Raw genomic sequence first — 23,113 nt, 5'->3', positions numbered from 1 at the left:
CGACGCTGTCATTCATTCATGACCCTCAGATGCTTTCACCACATCCTGCGTGTGAACAGTCTGCAGCGTTTGGTGAATCATCATGACATCTGTGCAGCTCGCAGTCTGCAGAAAGGTTACCTGCAAATGAAGTCAAGTGCGACCGGTCTGACTTCAAAGCAGTGAAGCACATGATGTGAAAGCCAGTCTCATCCTTGTTGACATGAAGCCAAGCCTTCACGTAGACACACTTTATCAGATCCGCATTCACACCTGTTTCATAACCGCTTCAGTGTCTTGGAGAGTTTACGTGATGAGTCAGAGAAGCTGCTTCCACCTGGTGAGATTAGAAAACAGACAGAGATCTGGAAACTTGGACCTGAGATGTGGATGAACCACTTTTAGACCCGGCCTTTGTCACTAGGTGTCACGATCTGCCACATAAGACGGCGAGCAACACGTGACTAACCGATAACCGACTTGTAGCGCTGAGAAATGGTGGCAGGAAATGAAGACGAAGGGTCCAATGCGGAAACCGACTTGACGTGAAGCGTGGCACGATGAGGTGATAATGACCCAGCCCTGAGTGCTGGGCTGCAGGAGTCTTTAAAGGGAGGCAGAGGGGAAATACAGGTGTGGCGAGTTGGGCTGATTGCCAGAAAAGAGGGGGAGTGGGCGTGGTCTAAAGCAGAGGCGGGGCAGGGAGAGGGAGAAGGTGTGGTCCAGGGTAAAAACAACAACAGGAAGGCTGGAGCCGCTCAGGATCCTGACACTAGGTGTGTGACTGTGCTCCCACTGCTTCCCAGAAGATGGGTTAAAACACAGTGACTCATTTCTCCAGAGTGGAAGTAAATTGACTGTGCTCTCTGTTACACGCTGTATGTTGCCAATGTTTTGCACGTTGTGTTGTCATGGTTTGTCTTTTTTCTCCTTTATGATATTCATCAAAACTCTTCCCTATTCATTTCTTTGCTACTGTATATTTTCCTGACTCTGTCTTAGAAAAGTTCCTCGATGGTTTGCCTCTGAGAAGCAAGGTGTTCCTGGAACCATCATAGAACGAGCATTCATTTTTATGTCTGTGAACCTTCTTTTACTTCTAAGTTTCCTGCTCTTTGTTTTCTATGTACTATAAGACATTTGAAGTAAATCCTAAATTAATGTGGAAGATGCACAAAACCGTGTGTATGTGTGGTTCTAATGACCAAACGGACTTGTATTGTCAGGACAGTTTGTCACGTGTTCACAATGAATAACGTAGGTGAGTGAAAACGGCACTTTTACGGCACTTAACTTAGATTATGTGGGCATTGTGTGCTTTAGGCACAGCCCTAGTGGTTTACTGACACACAAAGGTATTCATTCACCACACGTGTCACAACAACCACATCAGGACCTGGCGGCACCGCAAACCACACCTCCCAAAGGAATCTGAGCTGTAGCAGCACGTGCTAGTGAAGATAAACATTGTTTATACGGTGAAGACCATTTAAACCACCATGTTGTAAAGCTAAACATTTAATCCCCAAATCCAGATGTAAATGTTTTCCAAACTTAATAAACCTGAACAAAGACCAAACAGCTCAGTAGAAAATTACCAATTTATTTTTAGAATCATTTATTGAATAAAAGTTACATTAGAATGATTTTATTGAGATGTTGTAAATGCAGTATAAGTACATCTGCATATTACCAATAAAACGTCTAACATTGAAATAAAACTGCTTCCTCACTGTTTATGGTGGGAAACCCAGTTTGAGCCCCTCTGGAATGCTGTAAACGCTGTGTGTAGCTGCCTCTGCAAGAAAAGCGAGAAAAGTGAAAAAAGAGTTGAGAACAAACCTGACGATTAATTGATTTATTTGACTGAAGGTGAGACTAAAACAGACAGACAAGACAGACAGTTAATGTCGTCTGTCACTGGAAATATGTCTATTACTGCATAAAGTGTAGCTACTGTAGAGCTATAGACATGTTATCCAGAGCAAACCATTATATGTAACAGGCTGATGTATTTATTGACAGGGACAGGACACGTTCAACATCTGTAGTGTGACGTTTGTATTTTAGTGCTGATTTGCACATTTAACTTCCAGCTGATGTGTTTTTCTGGTCAAGTCAGCTCTTCAGTAGAATATGGCAGAAATACATAAAGCACAATGCAGTAAGTGTGTGTCAAGTCAACAGGATGTGAGCATTGTGACATATGACAAATGAAGTAATATCATCATATTAACAGGTCACAGTGCAGCAGGTTTTAAGAGTTTTTCTGTCGAACTTTGCAGTCAGTCATTCAGTCCATGTTAAAAAAGCTGCACCTTTAACATTAAAAGCCCAAAGATGTGATCACATATTAACCTATGTGACATATGCACTGTTGAATAACTCATTTCACCACCTGTTTAGTAAAGAGTTTGGTGAAATGTCAGGTGTGGAAGTGAAGGTGTGTTACAGAGAACACAGGGTACTTTCCACAGACAGACTCTAGATCTGAGCCAGTTTTTTTGGCCTCTGCAGCAGTTAGTCTGCAACATTCCAAAATTCCATTCTGGGCCAAAACATGACTCAAGCTGCTCCTTAGTGTAGTAGTTTCCAAAAAATTTAAATCCGTTTCACAGTAGACTCATGAGCCCAAGCGCTAGAAGGTGGAACGACCCTTGACTTTTCACTGAGGGTTCAAACCAACAACCTAAAACGGTGTGAAGTCTCCAGCAGCTGATGTGTTTTCTGGTGAGCCTTTTCAGCTGTGTGTTGTTTCCTTTCTCTCTTCCTCCTCTGTCCTCTCCAGGGTTGTGTGTGTGAGAAAGAACACAACCATCGCATCGTTCTGTACCTGCAAATGGAGAGAAAAACAACACTGAGACGTGCAGGCCATATGTACAGTAGTTAATGTCAGTCTGTGGGGGTTTGTGCACACTGTTTAATCCAGTTCGCCATCTTCCGTGATTTACGAGTTTATCTCAAACAAATGCGCACAGTCAGAATCATAATTGAACTAATAATAACTGAATAATTGCACGCCTAAAGCCACACGCCTTTATCTCACCAACACCCGCTCAGCCTGATAACACAGTGACAGTGTTGACACTGGTTACTACTGTAACCAGTAGTCACTACGCTGACGTCACAGGCGCAGGCGCTTATATTAGAGACCGCGGCACTGAACGTGAGCAGTCCATTGCCTCGCGCGCAGCAATGGATCGAGCCGCTTCTGAACTTTGCGGTTCGAACCTTTCTAAACCAGCGAAGTCAAACAAAGTTGGATTCTTGTCTCGTGTCTTTGACAAAGTTCCGCTCGGGCGCTTCGCCGTTTTCTCCGTCCTGCTGTTCCTTCGTGTCACGTCTTGTTCAGGTATGTGTGTTTCCCTGATCAGCCGCTGTAATGCCTGCTTATTCTGCCTTTATCTCTGCGTGCACAAAGTGCCGCACATCTTTAGATGACTTTAATCTTTAATTAAAAGATGGATGATTTGCGAAAATATGGCATTTATAGCATCAATTATTGGGCTATTTAAAAAGAATCATCAGCGACGTGAACTGTACATCTACCACAGTGTGCGCATGCGCTCAAACATAGCTAATAAACAGAAATAACACATTTAGCCCAGTGTCGTTCGCCAAAGAGGCGACAGAAAGCGGTTCTGAACAATCCCACTGGGGTTTCCACTGGCGGAGAAGAATGTGACAACCACAAAGACAAAAAAATCCTATTCTGTGGACGAGACGTGTTTGTAGGTTAAAAGTAACTTAAATTACTGTAGACGTGAGCATAGCTAAACTATCAGCAACTTAGTGCAGGATGTAGAAGTGTTTTTAAAGTATCTGTATCACTGGCTGAACACTGCAGGTGAACATGTGCTGTATTAAAGGCTGTGAATTTTTGCAACTGAGATAATTTTGCTCTGCACCCTCACAAACAACAAATCTTGATTAAAGTTCCGTGTTAAAAATAAATTAAAACGACAAGTCTAAGGCTAAGGCATGACTAGAGATGTCCAACTCGAGACCTCCCACTCGACTCAGCATCGATCTTCTGAAGCGGAAGTGTCGTCAAGCAGAATCTCGAGCGCGTTCCAAATCACGTGACCAATGAGAGCGAGCGGCGTCGATACGTCACGTGACGGCTGAGCGGCTTATCTGCAGTTTGAACGGACGGTTGTTTTAATATGTCAGAGCTTTACAAACGTGGCAACGGACCGGAGATGATCTATAAGATGATAAATGATCTATAAGATAGACAGGTTTACGTTACAGATATCTGCAATGTATTTATGACAAGTTCAAAATGTAATTAAAGACTACAACCTATATTAGTCAGACATCAGCGGCTCTTCTCCAAAGCTGGAGAGGCGGTGAGAATGTGATTAAAGTCATGTTCTGTGGAAAAATAAAATAAAAGTCTTTGACTTAACTAAATGACAAACATGTCTCCTCAATGTAGTAATAAACAGAGTTGCAGAAGTACCAAATACAGCTTTAATAACATCTAACTATCAAAAATATTTACCATATCAAGGCTACTGATATAATATTATCCACAGATAAACACAATTACACATCTTTGATTAAATAACTTTTATTTGACAATAAAACATGGACTGTGATCCTGAACAACCACGTATCAGAGAGGGTTTGATAGTCAGTCTGCTCTGATGCAGTTCTCACACACAACCAGCAGATGTCGCTGTTCTGACTGTGTCAAATGGTGTCGAGCAATGTGTCGATTTCAGACCAACTGCGTCATAGTTGCTCAGTGATTCATGAGGCTTCGATTTCGACATCTCTAGGCATGACATGAACAGCACAGCTACTGCAAAACAGGATTTAAAAGATAGGTGCCTTTGCACGTCTTACACGCCGAGCAACGCGTGACTAAGCGGAAACAGAACCCGGCAACATTCCAATGCAGTAACCGACCTGATGTGAGAGATGAGGTGATAATGACCCAGCCCTGAGTGCTGGGCTGCAGGAGTCTTTAAAGGGAGGCAGAGGGGAAATACAGGTGTGGCGAGTTGGGCTGATTGCCAGAAACGAGGGGGAGTGGGCGTGGTCTAAAGCAGAGGCGGGGCAGGGAGAGGGAGAAGGTGTGGTCCAGGGTAAAAACAACAGGGTGGAGGTAGGAGCCAGCCCAGGATCCTGACGCCTGAACCAATTCCCTCTAAATGGTGCCATTAATTTTAGAATCACTGAGTTTGTTGTTATGAGTTCAGTGACATATGTTTTTCAGCAGAAACATAATGAACAGAAAAAGAAATCAGTCAGTTCATTTAATACAATAAATACTTAGAGCTTGTAGAAATGAATTAACTACTGAGTAACTATGGCACAAATACTACAACCTAAGCAGGAGTTGGATGGAAAAACTCTAATGATCAGTTAATAAAGTTCAGTACAGTTTGTTTAAACATGTGCATCAGGGCCTGTGGAGATGTAGATTTTTGCAATAATGGAGAATGGTGAAGAACACAGCTCCACTTCCTTCTGCTGCTTGAGCTGGGACTCAATGTGAGTCATGTGGGTGGACTGAAGATGAGACCTGCATTTATACCATGTTACAACCCTCACATGGCAAATGTTTTTTTTTGTGATTTAACAGTATTTTTCTTCTAACTCATTCATGTTTCCTTCTTAGGAACAAACCTGCAGGACGCCCCACAGAAGATCCAAGCCTTCGTGGGTGAAACAGTGGTTCTGCCCTGCAACATCTCTGTCTCAGGTGAACTGCCAACGGTGGAATGGTCAAAGGAAGGTTCAAACGTAGCGTTCCTCTACCGGGACGGTTGTGAGGACTTTGCCATGAAGAATGAAGCTTTCCGATACAGGACGAACCTCATCATGAATGAACTGAAAGATGGGAACATCTCACTGATGATTTCTGATGTTCAGCTGACGGATGCTGGTAAATACCAGTGTGTGATTGTCAAGGGGAGAAAAGGTCGGAACGTTGTCAAAACGCTGGAGCTTGTTGTGGGTACGTTTGTCTACTGAGAGACAGAGTTTCCAAGAGTTACAAACTTTCACTTCATCTACAGGAGTATGGAATAAAGTTTAATCCTTTACGTTTGTAAAGGTAAAATGAAAGAATCGTCTCTGGGACAAATGTTGGATGTAAAAGTTAAAGATCAGTTTTTCCGTTTCTGTCTTTGCAGGTGCCTTTTCTGAGCCAAAGCTCTCAGTCGTCTCAGGTGCAGACGGTGCACAGACTCTGGAATGTGAGACGAGCTGCTGGTTCCTGGAGCCTGAAGTTACATTTGTAGACGATCAGGGAAACATCATCAGTGGTGAAAACCTAAAGAGACATCAAGAGCCCAGAGGATGCTTCACCGTCACAAAGAGAGCGACTGTGCCCACTGGCTCCAACAGGTTCAGCTTCAGTTCTAATGAAATGATGCTTGTTTGTTTGCTCCACCTGTAGCAACAGATTAGTGTTAATGCAGAGAGAGGAGTGAGTTGGTGATTGAACACATGACTAAAGTCTAAATGACTCTCTCCCTCCTCTCTGAGCGTTTTGTTTTAGATGTTGCCTAAACATGTTTTCACCACAGGGTCACGTGCAGAGTTCACGAGCCTCAGATGAACAAGACCAGAGTCTCAGAGATTCACTACATAAGAGGTAAAGTGGAGCCTTAATGTTTCATGAATGGATTAGATGTTACGGGTGTTCCTAATAAAGTGAACAGTGGGTGTTTGTGTTATTTACATATGGTGTTCTTATCATTTCAGGGGACTGTGTTTCCTCCTGCATTATACCCTTCGCCATTGCTCTTCTGTTGGTCATTTTAGGGTTTTCATGTGTCTTTATAGGCAAAAAATATGGTAAGTTAAAAAAAAACTTTTTACACAATAGTCTGAGATAAATTAAAATATATGGAATTACATGACATGGTTTAAATGATGATAAATGTCAATGAATTTAAAAGTAGTTATAAATGCAAACATAGTCAATCTGCTTCTTTCATTATACACTGTAATTTAATTAATGAATGACAGTGTAAAATAACACTGGTATTTTGTCATTTTAGCACTTATAGAACATAAATATCCCTAACATGTCAGTAATAAATGATACTGACAGCATTTTGTTTTGTTTTCACTCAGTGAACACAGAAACATGCAGGTGGACATCCAAACCAATCCTTCCAATCATCAACCAGGCAGTAAATGAACCTGCTGGGCTTCAGACACAAGTTCAGGAGCTGCAGAACCAACTTATTGAGAAAGAGGAGACAATTCGCCGACTGACAGCACAAGTGGATGAACTCGGATCTAGACGCAGTCCTGTCCTGCAGCAGGATCAGCCTACGATCAGCGCTGGTCCCTCCACATCCTCTCCAAACATGTCAAAGCCTGCTAGCCTCCCCCTGGACCAGCGCCCTCAGGTCAGCAGTGCAGAGCCACCAGCCTCAGCCCACAGCAAGCACTCAGCACAAGAAGCCAGAGCAAGGAAAGACTCAAAAGCTGGGGTCCTGAGGCAAAAGACACCAGTGGAGCCTCGGGTCAAATCAAGCAGCCACAGCAAAAGCTCCCCTGCTCTTTGTATGAGCGATAGAACCGACGCATCTGCTTCATCTTCATCCTCCTATTCAGATAACACGGTTTCCTATACAAGGACCCATTCTCATCCTCCTCTAAATGCAGCCATTTCCTCTCATAGACACACCTTCTCAGCTCCACTATCATATCTTTCTCATAACCCCTTCAGTGTTTTGGAGAATTTAAGTGAGGAGTCAGAGAAGCTGCTTTCACAAGAGAACAAAAAATAGTAAAAGAACAGAGATCTGGAAGCCTGTTTGTGAGATCTAAGATGTGGATGAACCACTTTCAGACCTGGACTTGGTCACCGGGGGTGTGTTCCAGAAAGCAGGGTTTTTAACCCTCTGCTAGACCCTGAACTCTGGGTTGATTAATGAGCGGCTTCGGACATTATCACGCCACTCAATGGTCATTATCAGTGGTTATCAGCCCATACGTATGGGCCGGTAGGTGCCCATCTACCTGCTGGCAGCGGTGAATAGGTGCAGTAGGTCGTCGTCATTGATCCGTAAGGTTGATCACGGCTCGGATGATTTAACCAGCAGAGCCAGTAGGGGCGCTGTTGAGCGGTTGTTGTTCCGACGGGAGGATCGAAGGTTTTGATTTTCATTTATTAGCGAGCATAACTTAGCAAGTAGCTAGCGGTGTTGTGTTAGCTAACTGTAACCTGAACCCCCCACCCGTTATCCAGCCCTAACCCTAACCACAATAACCTCTAAAGCTGCTTAACATACGTACGTGCGTACGTGCGCAGCGTTTTGGCCAGTCCTCACTTATTTGAAGGCCTGTTTGAGGGTTAAGATGTGATATCAGGGTGTTGTGACGCCTAGGGTTAGGGTTTAGGGAAGGCATTATGTCAATGGAGGCCCCTACTTCCATGTAAATACAAGGATGTGTGTTTGTGTAAATTAATGATTGTTTTAGGAGTAATACTACATAAATACTTTAGATGTGAGGTCAAAGTTATTTGTTTCTGTATTGGGAAATATTGTGTCTCTGTCCTTTTTCTTATCCAAAACAGTCATCATGTGCTGGTTAGGTTCAACACTGAGCTCCTTACACAAACAACTAATTTCTTGCGCCCTGTCCTACATCAAGTTTAAACATCCTATGTTGTAACGTGAACATTCTTCATTCAGTACAATGCTCTCAGGGCGCCCCCTGGTGGCAACAGTTTGCTGGCTTTGCCTGTTTATGAATTGACTTTTACAGTACATGTCACTGCTTAGTTTAATTGACTTGCAAAAAAAAAAATTGGCATATCCTGAACTAAAAGCTACACACGTACCTGATATGCAATTCATAATAGTTGATCTACTTTACTAAAATGTCTTTTAATGCACTACAAACATTAGAATCTGTAATTACATTTACACAGGTTTGGAAGTGCAGAGTTTCTCTGGTTTGTGATAATGTCATGACTCAAGACTACTTACAGCTGGTTTGTTGGAGGGTAAAGTAAAAATAGTACATTTTCTTATTTGTTCATTAAATTGACTGCAAAGCTGCATTCGACCTCTTCCCTGGACAAATGTGTTACAAAAACAAATTGTTGTTTTCATTTCAGTTTCATTTTTCTTGGACTTGAAGCATCAGCTCAAATAATGGGACTTGTAGCTACTTCATGTTTTTCATTCATTTGTTTAGTTTTGTAAGATCTAAGGTCCTGCGGGTGAATTCAATGACATGACGCAAAGGATTGTGGGATTTTTGTTTGAATTGTTCTGCTGTACAAACTAAATTTGCATGATTGTTTATATTATTTTAATACAATAAAATAAACCAGGAAATGCAGACATGAAAACCCCGGATTGTGACAGTACCCCCCCAGGGCGAATTCCCAGAACCACCACCCCAAAACCACCCCAACAACAAAAACAGGGCCTCCAGGCTGCTTGGCCGCAGACGGGCGAGGGACCAGATGCAGGGCAGGAACAGCAGCTGATATGGAAGCAAAGGGGGCAGGAACACCACAGGGAACAGGGTCAAGAATGGTCTCGTCTGGACCAACAGGGCTTGGAACTGCCTCTTCAGGGTCGACAGGGACTAGGCTTGGTTGGGCAGCAGTGGAGCATGACTGGGCAGAAACCTAGTTAAGGAGACGCGATTGAAGTGGTGTTCTGCGGATGGAGCAGACTGTGGTGCTGCGACTTGGGATGAGTGCTGGGACAGGGGCATGACAAGCAGGGCTGCACAGGTGCAAAAAAATCCTCCCATAGGACTGGAGCTTGGCTAGACAATGGGGCTGGAATCTGAACTGGAGCTGGACCAGGCAGGACTGGGGCTTGAGCTGGGCAGGATGGTGCAGCAGCAGGGGTTAGACGTGGCTGAGCGGGAACAGGAACTGATAGGAGCGGGAACTGAGACAGAAACTGCGGACTGACCTGGTGCGGGAGCAGGGACAGGTGATCCTGCAGAAACCGAGGACATCGGTGGGGCGACCGAGGCTGGCGTAGTCTGAGGGGCCGGTGCATAGGCGGGCGTGACGCGCTCTAACTTCGCGAGCCTTGAGCACAGCCGGTCGTGGAGGATGCGAACGCCAGCACAGTCCGGGTACGTCAGCACTGGTACACTCAATGGCGTAGCGTTTTAATACAGAATTGAATACAGCTGAATGAAATGGACGTAAAGTGGGACAACAAAATAAACCAGGAAATGCAGACATGAAAACCCCGGATTGTGACAGTATTCTGTCTTACTACCACTGACCTTCATGCCTCTTCTGTCCAGAGCAAACCTCCACCTCTCCAGCTGTTCCTCCACCTGCTCTCTACTCTCACTGCAGATCAAACATCATTGTCCAGGGAGATTCCTGTGTGACCTTGTCTGTCAGCCTGTCCATCAGCGTAGCAAACGAGAATGGACTCAAAGCTGCTCCTTGCTGTCGTCCCACCTCCACCTTGAACTCCTCTGTCTGACCTACAGCACATCTCACCCCCGTCTGCTCCTCTCATACATGTCCTGGACTACTCTGACGAACTTCTCTGACACTCCCGACAACTTCATCCAGTACCAGAGCTCCTCCCTCCACCCTGTCATACGCCTTCTCCACATCCACAAAGACACAGTGCAGCTCCTTCTAATCATCTCTGTACTTTTCCATCAGCATTGACACCGGCACCAGAACGCTTCGCCTCTGTTCCCCAGGCATCTTCTCACTCTGTAGAATCCTGTTGAACAAGCTAGTTAGAAACTCCACTGCTGTCTCTCCTAGACACGTCCACACCTCTACAGGTACATCATCAGGACCAACAGCCTTTCCACTCTTCATCCTTCTCAGAGCTTTCCTCACCTCATCCTTTCTAATCTCTGCTATTTCCTGCTCCACAACGTCCACGTCATTCTCCTCAAAATACTCCTTCCATCTTCTCTGCACACTCTCCTGGGTTGTTAGCACCTTTCAATCACTGTCTTTAATCACCCTAATCTGTTGCACATCCTTCCCGTCCCTATCTCTCTGTCTGGCTAGCCTGTACAAGTCATTCTCTCCTTCCTCCATGTCTAACCTGTCATACAGCTCATCGTAAGCTTTCTGTTTGGCTCTGTGCTGCGCCTTCGTGTACTCCTGTCTACTTTCCTCAGTCCTTTCTCCCACTTCCTTTTAGCCAACCTCTTCCTCTGAATGCAGTCACGTACTTCCTCATTCCACCACCAAGTGCCTTTATCTTCTTTCCTCCATCCAGATGAGACACCCAGCACCCTACCTTGCTACCTGTTTCCCTGGTAACTTCTGCTGTAGTTTTCCAGTCATCTGGAAGCTCTTCCTGACCACCAGCTTCTGCCTGAATTACTCACAAGTGTGTTCATTCTTTAGCTTCCTCCACCTAGTCTTCTTTTCTGTCCTTCCTCTCTTCTTTTTCCTGACCACCAGAGTCATCTTACACACCACCATGTGGCGCTGTCTGGCTGCACTCTCATCCACCACCACTTTGCAGTCACTAACCTCCCTCAAAGACCTTATCTACATTGGATGTAGTCCACCTGCGTGCTCATACCTTCACTCTTGAACGTCACTTTGTGTCCCTTTCTCTTCTGGAAGTAAATATTGACTACAGCCATTTCCACCTTCTTAGCCATCTGTCCTTCTAGGTTCCTTTCCTTTACACCAAACCTGCCCATCATCTCCTCATCGCCTCTGTTCTCCTCACCAACATGCCCACTGAAGTCTGCTCCAACCACTACCCTCTTTCCTCTGTGCATACTCTCTATGACCTCATTAAAGTCACCTCACAATCTCTCCTTCTCTTCTAACTCGCAGCAAACTTGTGGAGCATACCCACTGACTGCATTCACCATCACCCCTTCGATTTCTAGCTTAAGGCTCATCACCCTGTCTGAGACTCTCTCACCTCTAGAACATTGTTCACAAACTTCCCCTTCAGCATCACTCCTACCGTTTCTCTTCCTATCCACTATGGTAGAACAGTTTGTATCCTCCTCCAATACTATGTGCTTTGTTGCCCTACCACCTCATCTCCTGCACACACAGTACATCCATCTTTCTTCTCTCCATCATGTCTGCCAGCGCTCTGCTTTTCCCTGTCATTGTGCCAACATTAAAAGTCCATATTCTCAGTTCTATGCTCCTGCCTTTCCTCTTCTCTCTCTGTACAAATACCCTTCTGCCTCCTCTCCTTCTTCGACCAACAGTAGTCCAATTTCCACCGGCACCCAGTCGGTTAACAGCATCAGTGGTTGTTGTCAATGTTACCCCGGGCTGCGACACAGTCACTGGCTTGCAACCCCTGTGGCTAGATTAACAAATCAGTTGGAATGTGATGGTCATAAAAAAATCAAATCATTGGCAGTGCCCTATGTAATGTTCTGTAAAATATCCAAGAAAATGGTGATAAAATGCTAATTGACAGAGGTGCTGCCATTAGGGGGCAGATGTGCACAAGTTTGTTTTTCAGGGCTGCCATTTAGCTTATGTTAATAAGTTTGTTATGATATTAGGTCGTCAGCACCGATGAGCGGTCTTTCTATTTTAACAATATTCAGATGGCCCAGAGTAGGAGCTCTGTTCTCACTGCTGCTCACTAAAAGGCCACCGCCTACAGTGCAGCTCCTAGGACGCAGCTGATGTTCTTGAACATTGTTGTTTAAGGTTTTTAGTAACATTATAGAACACAGAATAGAGCAAAGTAGAATCTGTTGTATGACAGGAGCAGAGCAAACTCATCACAACATTTTTTGAACATGTGATTCGGTGGGTTGGGTTAAATCGCAGGCAGTGGGGGGAGCACTTCTCTGCTCCGATACAGTAGATGATCTGAAGGAGGCCTGAAGCTGCTGTTTATCAGCAGACCTGTCGACTCATTGACTAATGTAAGTACACACCTTTTTGATTTGTACTTGAGATGGTTTCCTCTCCTTCTTCTGTGGGTTAGACTTCTGCTGTACTGACGGTCTACAGAATGTACGCTAGAGGACAGAGGAAGAACATCCAGCTGCATTTCACACTAAACCAGTCAGTTAACCTTCTCTTATTGTTAATCTGAAGCTTTTGGACCCAGTGATTTTAGTTATCTGAGAATATCCCTTTATGTCAGAGGTCACACTAAGAAATGCTAGGAGCTTTTTGTTTTAAAAGGTGAATGAATTTTGGCCTAAACTCCATTGAGATGTGTATTAAATGTATGTCATTAACAATGAATCGTCTGTGTTAGTTTGACTTTTGTCTTTCTTCTTTGCAGCTTCCTTTCCTGTGCTAGTTTGTGTATTGATGCAATGCTGCAACCCTGATGAGGGCAAAGTGATAGAAAGTGAGTGAGAATTGTGTGGTAAAAACCTGCGGTGCTAAACACACAGACGTTATAACGTGGGTGGGTGTTTTTCCTTTCGTTTTTTTTAGTCTTGTGTCTAAAGTTTTAAGCTGGTGGAATTTAAACATGTAGGTTTGCTAATACATCCACATGTTTAATTTCTTCTTCTCCCATGTTTCCCATGTGAAAGACAAACATGAAGGCAGCTGTGATATTGTTTAAATGAGCCTATGCATAAACAGTACTTTGTAAACAGTGACTAGGATCATAAAGACTTAAATCCAGTAGATTTAGGATCTTCTAAAATAAGCCGAGCTAAATGTGCAGTGGGCGTGTGAGTCCACCTTTTGACTAAAACAGCATGAGATCAAATCAGCGATTTAAGCTAAACCACATTGTTTTTTTCTGTGATGTCAGGACAGGATGTGGGCAGACAACAGGTTTAAAACCTTTGTTCCTAAGAAAGAAGAAGTGACTCCTTGACACAGGATGGAGCTCCATTCTCGCTGCCTGACGCTTTGTGAGCAATTCTTCTTTCTTACTTATTTTTAGAAACTACTGTTGGCTGCTCTTTAATGTTCCCACCTCCATTTACAGTTACAATGCAGTTGTGAATTAAAAATGAGGAACATGAGGATTCATTTCAGCCTGTGCATGAAACACAGGCTGAAATGAATCCACTCAACCAGGCTGCAAATAATCTTTCATAATATAGAAAAGATGGATCATTTATAAGCGAACTTGCCTCCTAGTCAAAAACAACTGACTTATCTTTATTCTATTTTATAATATGTCAATAATATATATAATACTGTTACATGAATTAAGTCTACAGTGTCATTACGTGTAAAATTTGAAACTTTTTACAGTAGAGGTCTTACAGTACAGTCAGGCAGCGGGTAATGTTGTCACCTGCTTATATAGCTGGGTTCCTCACAATAAAAAAACGTGTCATTAGGTGCATTTTATTGTTCCAGGCTGAACAGGCTGAACAGAAATTAATACGTCTCCTCTCCTTCCCTTCAAAACGCTCCAAGTGAAGGCTCAAAATCAGAGCACGCACGTCTTCCTAACAGCTTAACATTCCTTCCTACATTTCAGTGCTTTATTGTGTGTTGGAACTTCAAGCAGCCAGACTCCACGTCCATCCCAACACGTCCCAGTTCTTCTGGTACGAGTCTGTGACTCTGAGCTGCGTGGTCGCTGAAAAGTCCAGCAACTGGGACTCCTGGACGCTGAAGAGAAACACCTCAAACCAGATCGATGTGCCGTGCAGCAGATGGGGAGTGTCAAACAAGTCCTCCTGCAAAATTGAAAATGCTTATCCAGCAGACAGTGGCATGTACTGGTGTGAGTCTGAGTCTGGGGAGTCCAGTAACACCCTCAATGTCACCATCAGTGGTATTGCATTGATTTGTTTGATTGATATAAAAATGTTAGAAATGTGCAAATTGTAAGTGTGACAGATGTCTTTACTTCAGCTAGCACTGTGATCCTGGAGAGCCCTGCACTCCCTGTGACTGAAGGAGACACGGTGACGCTTTCCTGTCATCACAAAGAAGAGTTCAAACACAAAACCTTGAATAATTTTTCTGCAAACTTTTTCAAAAACGGCGTTTTCATCGGAAACGCACGCAACATCACCTTCTCTGCGGCGTCGAAAGCTGATGAAGGTTTCTACAAGTGTGGACACCCCACAGGGGTGGAGTCGCCACAGAGCTGGCTCTCTGTGACCAGTAAAGGTGGGTTCATCTGAAGGCAGAACGCTTGTTTCATGTGATTTTAGCTCAGTGAATGAGGCAGAGTGCAAAATGTATAGAAAGTACATGCAGTACAAAAGTACTTCAATTAGCTTATTTAAGGACTTGCACACAAATGTAAATGATGTGATTATTTTACTGGCCCTTAAATGTTAGAATGATGTTTTGTAGCTGATCATGTATGGAGCTGAACTGTCTGGTTTCCTCTTGTTTTACCCTCAGGGTGGCCTCATCTGAAAGAGCACAGGATAAATTGATGTGGTTTTGAGATGATTAATAGGAAAGAAACAACTAGTAACTAACTACTAAAACAAAGGCTTGTAGATATGCACATTATTTATTGAACACACTTGTGAGAAATGACTTGATATCAGTTTGTTCTATAGCTACAGAGGAATAAATACAGGAGTGAGAAGTCCATTGAAGCTGACATGTATCGTTTCTGACCTCTTGCAGTGAACGCTCCACCTGCTTCTCTTCATCTCCTGTCTCTGCCCAGGGTGATTGCTATCATTATACTGATCGTCATTTACAAGCTGATCCTCATAGTGTGTGTAAAAATGTACAGAAAGTGGAGCAGAGGTAGGAATCCTGTTTATCTGAGATGAGATTATTTCAGCAAAAGTTACCATTTGAAACATTTATGTGCGCAATCAATGACCTTTGAGATATTACAGAATTTGTGGATGATTATGTGATGTTATGTCTTGAAGAAGTAATGTATAATTTAAATTATTATTTTCATAATTTATGTTGTAATGTATTAGGTACATATTGTTTTGTACTCTTTTATTATATTTAATGTATATTCTTCTTTTCTGAGCAGAAGCACCAACATTTTATTGTCTTCTGATTAAATAAAGCAATACTATAAAAGTTTCATTCTTTTTTGAATGAAACTTTTGTTTTTTCTTTTTTGAAAATGTATTTTTATAAATGCCTAGAAATTAGTTGGCACTTTAAAGTATTAGGATATTTTCAAACAAGTTCTTAGATTCTGGTGCTAAATATAAGGCAATTCACTGATGTCATTGTAAAGTTTTACGTTTAGTCTGTGTAAAGTATGTAGAAATTTCAACTGTATATAAAACAGTGTCAGTAATATGTGTTTTTGTTATTTTTGTTCATATTGTTTTTAAATAAAATGTGTAGGAATTTCCAGTACAGTTGAAACCTACACGTAAACATGAGTCACCAAGTTTGCAGTCTAAAAAAATATTTCCGTTAAAAAAAAAATATATGTATTTCCATTTTTTTAGAGACATGAAAATAGCAAGTGGGCTCTAAAAGGACTAAATTTTTTCTCCTAACCATCAGCTCCAAATGACATCAAGCTTTTTGAAAATATTCTACTACTACTACTGAACACCTCAGTGCTAACTAAAACAACACGAGCAGAGAACTGAAAGAAACAGGAAGAGATGAGACTCATGAGCTCAAACCATGATTTTGTTTGTTTAACAGACGTGACTCTCTTGTAAAACTGCGACAAATATAATTAAATGAACTTGCCAAAGTAATGAAAATTCACTAATTACTGAGTCTCAGTGCACCAGCGTCCACGATGCTTTTTAGAAAATGTCTGTGTGTCTGTTTTTATTTAAAGTTTTTTTCACATTTCCATACATTTTGTTTACAGCAGAAGCAAACTAAATATGGTTTTACTGTTTTTTGTAAAAACCGTCACAATTAGCCAGACTGTATAAGTAATACTATATTTTGCCATCTATAATTCCTAAACACATCATTAGAAGTATCCAGTCTGGTGGTCTGACTATGTGACATATAACTTCCACCCACCTGCTGTCACAGTCTCAGACACTCATCGTTTCCATGCACCCACCCCCTTGTTCGTCATGTTTTGATTGACTCGGACCTCACTGTTTTCACTCATACCTGGTTGGCTCCTCCCCTCTGTCAATCACATCAGCGGCGCTGCTGATTGGTTCGACGATCTGCTCGCGTGTGTTTGCACAGATGCGCCGTCCATCTAGCGTCGCAACAAGAGCAAAAATTGGCAAACGTGAGTTCAGAACCGAAGTTAACTAGTAAAAGAAAAGACTTAGGTGAAGCAGAGACCGGTGAGTAAAATAAGCAGCTTTATCGGCCTGTAGAGGTGTTGAACGCTATGATTTAGAGACGAATTCAACCTGTTGAATGAGGTCCGAATCCTTTTGCCGCTGCTGCGGTGTTCAGTAGTGTCGGGCATCACAGTGTTAAAAAACATGTAAATGAAAACAAGGACAAGACATCAAGTCTTAGCTCCGAAAAAGAATAAAGGAGTTGTTAAATAGACATAGGTACACTAAATGCACTGTGATTTTTAAAGTTGTTTTTATTTCACACGATAGTTTGGGTCAAAATACGATAATTATAAGGCGACAGTACCATATTTCTGTATTTCCCATCTGGCAACACTGATCAGCGGGTAGCAAGTTCTACAAAGCCATATTGATCATAGCAAACTACCGAGTCTCATCCCTCCTGAAATAAGGAAATGATTGTCTTTCAATTAGTGCTGATCTAGTAGCCCCTAGATCTAGAAGGGTCCTGGATTTATCACCTGGTCATTTGCAGACCATGGCCGCTAGGAGGTGCTAGTCAGGTCACAGTCATCCTGATATGTTGGAGTGAAGACAGGAGGTTGAAGACCTGGGATTGAGGCCGAGGCTAAAGTTTGAGCAGGGATCTGAACAGCTGAAGCTAAACTTTGAGTGGGGGCATGGATGGGGGAGCAATGCTCTGAAATGATATGCAATAAGAGGTGCATCAGGAGACATTGCTCTTAGCTGCTCTCTGGCTTGGGCAATAGGAGCCGGCAGCATAAATTGAGGTGGTGGAGGCAGGTAGTGATGAGTAGATGAGGCGCCATGAAGCACATTGCAAAACTGTATTGATACTTTGTTGATACTGTGTCACTGAATACTGACACCTGCTGGACCAAAAACTCCCTACAGGCAACCTAGTTGACAGACTCAGCTGACACTGATTTGATGACGTAATATATACAATAATATAATTTAAGTCATTGTATTTTAGATAGAATTATTTCATATCTTCATTTAAAAAACAAACAAAAAAATGGCATCTTAGTACATGATTTCCAAACAAGAAACAAATAATGCTGAATAACATGCTTGAAGTGGGAGCAGACAGCTGCTGTAAAGACGGTTCCGGCTGAGCATCATTTGTGCGTCCAAAAAAACACAAAGGGTCGGCTGGGTCCAGAGGCTTCAACAAGCCCTGGGGCTGCGCTGCCTGTGGGCGGCAACAAAAGGCTGCAAAAGCCAATTAACAAAACCCTCACAGGAAAACAGCAAACTAGGGAGAGGACTACTCGCATTATGAAAACAGAACTACATATAAACAGTTTTGAAGGTGCAGTATTTTTCTGGTTTGTGACTTGTTGGAAGGTAATGGAAAAATTGCACCTTCACTTTTTTATGTTGTAAATTGACTGCAATTCTGCAATGGACCTCTTCCCTGGACAAAAGTGTTACAAAAAAAATTGTTGTTTATATTTCATTTTCTGTGCCTGGACTATTCTAATAAGCTTCAGCTGTAACAATGGCAAATTTATATTTGTGTTGGATTGTTGCGTTGTTGTTTGTCCAGCAACATTTTATGCAAGTTTGTTTGTTTAGGCTGAACAAATGAATCACCTCATACAATCAATGGCAGTGCCTTGTGTATTGTTCTGTGAAATATTCAATAAAGTCTATGGCCAAGAATTAAAATATATAATGTTCAACATTCAAATGCAAATTAACAGAGATGCTGCAATGAGGGGGCAGATGTGCACAAGTTTATTTTTTCAGGAATCATGAGAAGGCTGCAATTTAGCTTAATGTATATTAATAAGGCTGATATTAAGTAGTCAGCACAGATGAATTGCCTTTCTATTTTATTTAACATTATGTTTCATATGACCCAGAGTAGATAGTTTGTAGATAGTTTTTCTTTAGTTAGTTAGTCTTTCTTCTTTGCAGGTTCATTTCCTGTGCTAATTTGTGTATTGAAGCTTTTTCCATTGTGTAGGTGAGAGAAACTGCATGTTGTTCACCGTTTAGTTTCTGGTGAACATTAAAGCACAGATTCTTGAATTGAATCTATTCAGTCAGGTCAAGTATAGACCTACGAATGCCACAAACCTGATGAGGACAAAGTAATAGAGAGCGAGTGAGATTTATGTGGTAAAAACCTGCAGTGCTAAACACACATGCATGATAACTTGGGTGTAACGGTGTAATCCTGTTCGGTTTTTCAAGTTTGGCCACGTAAGGCTTTCCACTGTGGCAAGGGCTGATGAGCAAATCTGACGTGGAGAGGACAGATGCAGACAGGCTCACTCAGGCTCCAAATAATAACAACATTTATTAAACAAAGAACTTTAAACATGTAGGTTTGCTAATACATCCACATCTTTACTTTCTTCTTAATATTCCCCATGTTTCTCATGTGAAAGACAAACATAAAGGCAGCTGTGACATTGTTTAAATGAGCCTATGCAAAAACAGTACTTCGTAAACAGTGACTAGGATCATAAAGACTTAAATCCAGTAGATTTAAGATCTTCTGAAATGAACCGAGCTAAATGTGCAGTGGGCGTGTGAGTCCACCTGACTAAAACAGCATGAAATGCATTTGAATCTAAACCACATTGAAAACAGCCCCAGTCTGTTTTAATAGGGTGTCTTCTTTTCCTGTGATGTCAGGATGTGGGCAGACAGGTTTAAAGCCTTTGTTCCTATGAAAGAAGATGTGACTCCTTGACACAGGATGGAGCTCCATTCTCGCTGCCTGACGCTTTGTGAGCAATTCTCCTTTTTTTTATTTATTTTCAGAAACTACTGTTGGCTGCTCTTTATTGTTCCCACCTCTAGTCTCCTTTAATCCATTTACAGTTTTAATGCAGTTGTGATTTAAAAATGTGTGTGTGTGTGTGTGTGTGTGTGTGTGTGTGTGTGTGTGTGTGTGTGTGTGTGTGTGTGTGTGTGTGTGTGTGTGTGTGTGTGTGTGTGTGTGTGTGTGTGTGTGTGTGTGTGTGTATATATACAGATGAAGCTTCGTGTATGATCATGTTTGAAACGTGTTTGCTGTAGCAATAAAAAACAGAGGTGTTACTTACATCATAAACTGTGGTTCTTTGGTATGAAGGAAACCACAGGCAGTAGGTAATGTTGTCACTTGCTTGCTGGGTTCTCTGCAATCAAAAGACATGTCATTAGGTGCATTTAACTATTTCCAGTTGTTAAATGTTGAATTATACTCCTTTACAGTTGACCAGGTTCTCTGATGTTAGTGCCCAAGGCGTTTATCGATCAGCTGACTAGTGTATAGTACTACAGTTTCCACTCTTTCCCTTTAAAACAATTCCACTGAAGGCTCAAAGTCATAGCATCTTTGAGCCACAACTCTTCCTAACAGCTTAACATTCCTTCCTACATTTCAGTGCTTTATTGTGTGTTGGAACTTCAAGCAGCCAGACTCCACGTCAATCCCAACAGGTCCCAGTTCTTCTTGCATCAGTCTGTGACTCTGAGCTGCGTGGTCGCTGGGAAGTCCAGCAACTTGGAGTCCTGGACGCTGAAGAGAAACACCTCAAAAAAGATGTCTGAGTCATGCAGCAGCTGGGAAGAATCGAACAAGTCCTCCTGCACAATGGAAGACCCTTATCCAGCAGACAGTGGCATGTACTGGTGTGAGTCTGAGTCTGGGGAGTCCAGTAACACCCTCAAAGTCACCATCAGTGGTATTGCATTTATTTGTTTGATTGATATAAAAATGTTAGAAATGTGCAAATTGTAAGTGTGACAGATGTCTTTACTTCAGCTAGCACTGTGATCCTGGAGAGCCCTGCACTCCCTGTGACTGAAGGAGACACGGTGACGCTTTCCTGTCATCACAAAGAAGAGTTCAAACACAAAACCTCAAATAATTTTTCTGCAAACTTTTTCAAAAACGACGTTTTCATCGGAAACGCACGCAACATCACCTTCTCTGCGGTGTCGAAAGCTGATGAAGGTTTCTACAAGTGTGGACACCCCACAGGGGTGGAGTCGCCACAGAGCTGGCTCTCTGTGACCAGTAAAGGTGGGTTCATCTGAAGGCAGAACGCTTGTTTGATGTGATTTTAGCTCAGTGAAATAGGAAAACAGTTCAGCTTGCAGATATGCACATTACTTTTATTTTTGCACACATTTGTTAGAAATGACTTGATATGAGATTATTCTATAGCTAAAGTAGAAGAAATACAACTGCAAGAGATTTATTAAAGCTGACATATATCTTTTCTGACCTCTTGCAGTGAACGCTGCACCTGCTTCTCTTCATCTCCTGTCTCTGCCCAGGGTGATTGCTATCATTATACTGATCGTCATTTACAAGCTGATCCTTGTAGTGTGTGTGATAATGTACAGAAAGTGGAGCAGAGGTAGGAATCCTGTTCATCTGAGATGAGATTAGGTCAACAAAGTAATGATTTAAATGATCGGGCATTTACTGTACATGTGTTATCATTAACCTTTCAGATATTACAGAATATGTGAATAATTACATAAAATGATTTCTTGCATAAATAATGTGTAATTTAAATTGTTATTTTCATAATTTATATTCAGTTATATGTTGTTGTTTTTTTTGAGCTGAACACCAACACAGATCAAGTAGTGACAAGGGCCAGAAAGAAAGAACACATCACTCCAGTTGCAAAGTCTCGGCATTGGCTGTGTTTTATAATGAATTTTAAGATTCTTTTACTGGTCTTTAAGGGTCATAGTAGGGCTTCGTGGTTTTAGCCCTAGCTATTTATCAGCACTTCCTGACCCCTATGTGCCTTGTAGAACCTTCAGGTCTACTGGTAGGACTCTCTCTAATATTGCTGAAGTTAGAACTAAAACTCACGATGAAGCGTATTTCCAGCATTGTGGCCCTGGCTATGGAAAATTACCTGTTTTATATGGCTTTTAGCTAATCTTTAATTTTTACAAGATTTAAATATATTATTTTAGTTAAACTTAAATTATTTTATTAAGATTAAGATAAGATTTTAATAACTTGCGATGTTTAACTTTTTGCTTCTATATATTTCTAAAGTGTTTTCTTTAAGATCGTTTCTAATATTGTCCGTTCCTGTTATTAGCCTCTCCAATATATATGATTGCTGTTGTGCTGTGTCGTTTATTGGTGTTTTTATGTATTCTCTCAATTCTTCTACCTATTATTATTGTTTATTTTTTAACCTTTATTTTCTTTTACCCTTTTTTAGGGAGGGTATCTGTGAAGCACTTTGTGCTGCATTTTTATGTATAAAAAGTGCTTTATAAATAAAGATTGAATGATTAAATAATATGTGCTTTTTTTATTTTTGTATGCTTTCAAAGAAAACAGAAACAAGAATTTCCAGTTCAACTGAAAACTACACGTTTGCACGAGTTACCAAATCTGGAGCATGTCTTTTATAGACATGGAAATGGCAAGTAGGTTCTAAAAGGATTTGATTTCTGTCCGCTGTCCTTGATCATAACCAGACTGTATAAGTAATACTATATTTTGCCATCTATAATTCCTAAACACATCATTAGAAGTATTCAGTCTGGTGGTCTGACTATGTGACATATAACTTCCACCCACCTGCTGTCACACTCTCAGACACTCATCGTTTACATGCACCCACATCAGTCAGTTAAACAATACGTGACTTTTTGTCATGTTCTGATTCTCAGTTGTGACACACTTTACTGACACTATGGGAGAAATGGAGGAGATTCCACCAGGCCTTGAGCAAGTGGTGAAGATCACGCTTTAGAAACCAAAGACGAGACTTATCGAACATGAGCTGTCGAACGAAAAGCAAAAAAGGAAAAGCTGCAAAGTTCTCAGGAGCATTAAACCTGTGCATGAAGGTACATTATTTATTTTCTGTAGTTTTAAGTTAAACGTGTTATGTTAATGAGCAGTGACAGTTCAGGATCTGTGGGAATTATGAAAATAAAGTCTATTTCAAAAGTCACCTCTCCGTTTTCTTTGTTTGCTTCATGTTTTGTTTTTTACGGAAATTGTTCGTCGGTCTTCGTG

The 23,113-nt window shown here is 41.8% G+C and overlaps 2 protein-coding genes and 1 long non-coding RNA gene across 3 annotated transcripts; 2 read left to right on the top strand and 1 right to left on the bottom strand.

Annotated features, from left to right (window-relative positions):
• Positions 1–1,584: 1,584 nt before the first annotated feature.
• Positions 1,585–5,080, bottom strand: LOC129603258 (uncharacterized). The gene is made up of 2 exons (XR_008692997.1): positions 4,897–5,080; positions 1,585–2,812 (listed from the first exon to the last, which is right to left on the bottom strand). It is a non-coding gene; the product is annotated as an uncharacterized LOC129603258 (long non-coding RNA).
• LOC114866290 (butyrophilin subfamily 2 member A2-like) lies at positions 3,123–9,020 on the top strand. The gene is made up of 6 exons (XM_029168068.3): positions 3,123–3,331; positions 5,612–5,950; positions 6,129–6,342; positions 6,525–6,592; positions 6,703–6,795; positions 7,078–9,020. Exons 1-6 carry the CDS (start codon positions 3,175–3,177, stop codon positions 7,740–7,742), a joined length of 1,536 nt encoding a protein of 511 aa, XP_029023901.1. The 5' UTR covers positions 3,123–3,174; the 3' UTR covers positions 7,743–9,020.
• Positions 9,021–12,469: 3,449 nt separating this feature from the next.
• Positions 12,470–22,989, top strand: LOC114867063 (uncharacterized). The gene is made up of 9 exons (XM_055502468.1): positions 12,470–12,840; positions 13,209–13,277; positions 13,695–13,797; positions 14,379–14,678; positions 14,759–15,019; positions 15,494–15,643; positions 20,490–20,789; positions 20,870–21,130; positions 21,345–22,989. Exons 3-9 carry the CDS (start codon positions 13,767–13,769, stop codon positions 21,494–21,496), a joined length of 1,455 nt encoding a protein of 484 aa, XP_055358443.1. The 5' UTR covers positions 12,470–12,840; positions 13,209–13,277; positions 13,695–13,766; the 3' UTR covers positions 21,497–22,989.
• Positions 22,990–23,113: the final 124 nt, after the last annotated feature.

Source organism: Betta splendens, chromosome 2 (genome assembly GCF_900634795.4).
Source record: "Betta splendens chromosome 2, fBetSpl5.4, whole genome shotgun sequence".
NCBI lineage: Eukaryota > Metazoa > Chordata > Actinopteri > Anabantiformes > Osphronemidae > Betta > Betta splendens.
This window is presented reverse-complemented; position numbering and strand designations above follow the sequence as displayed.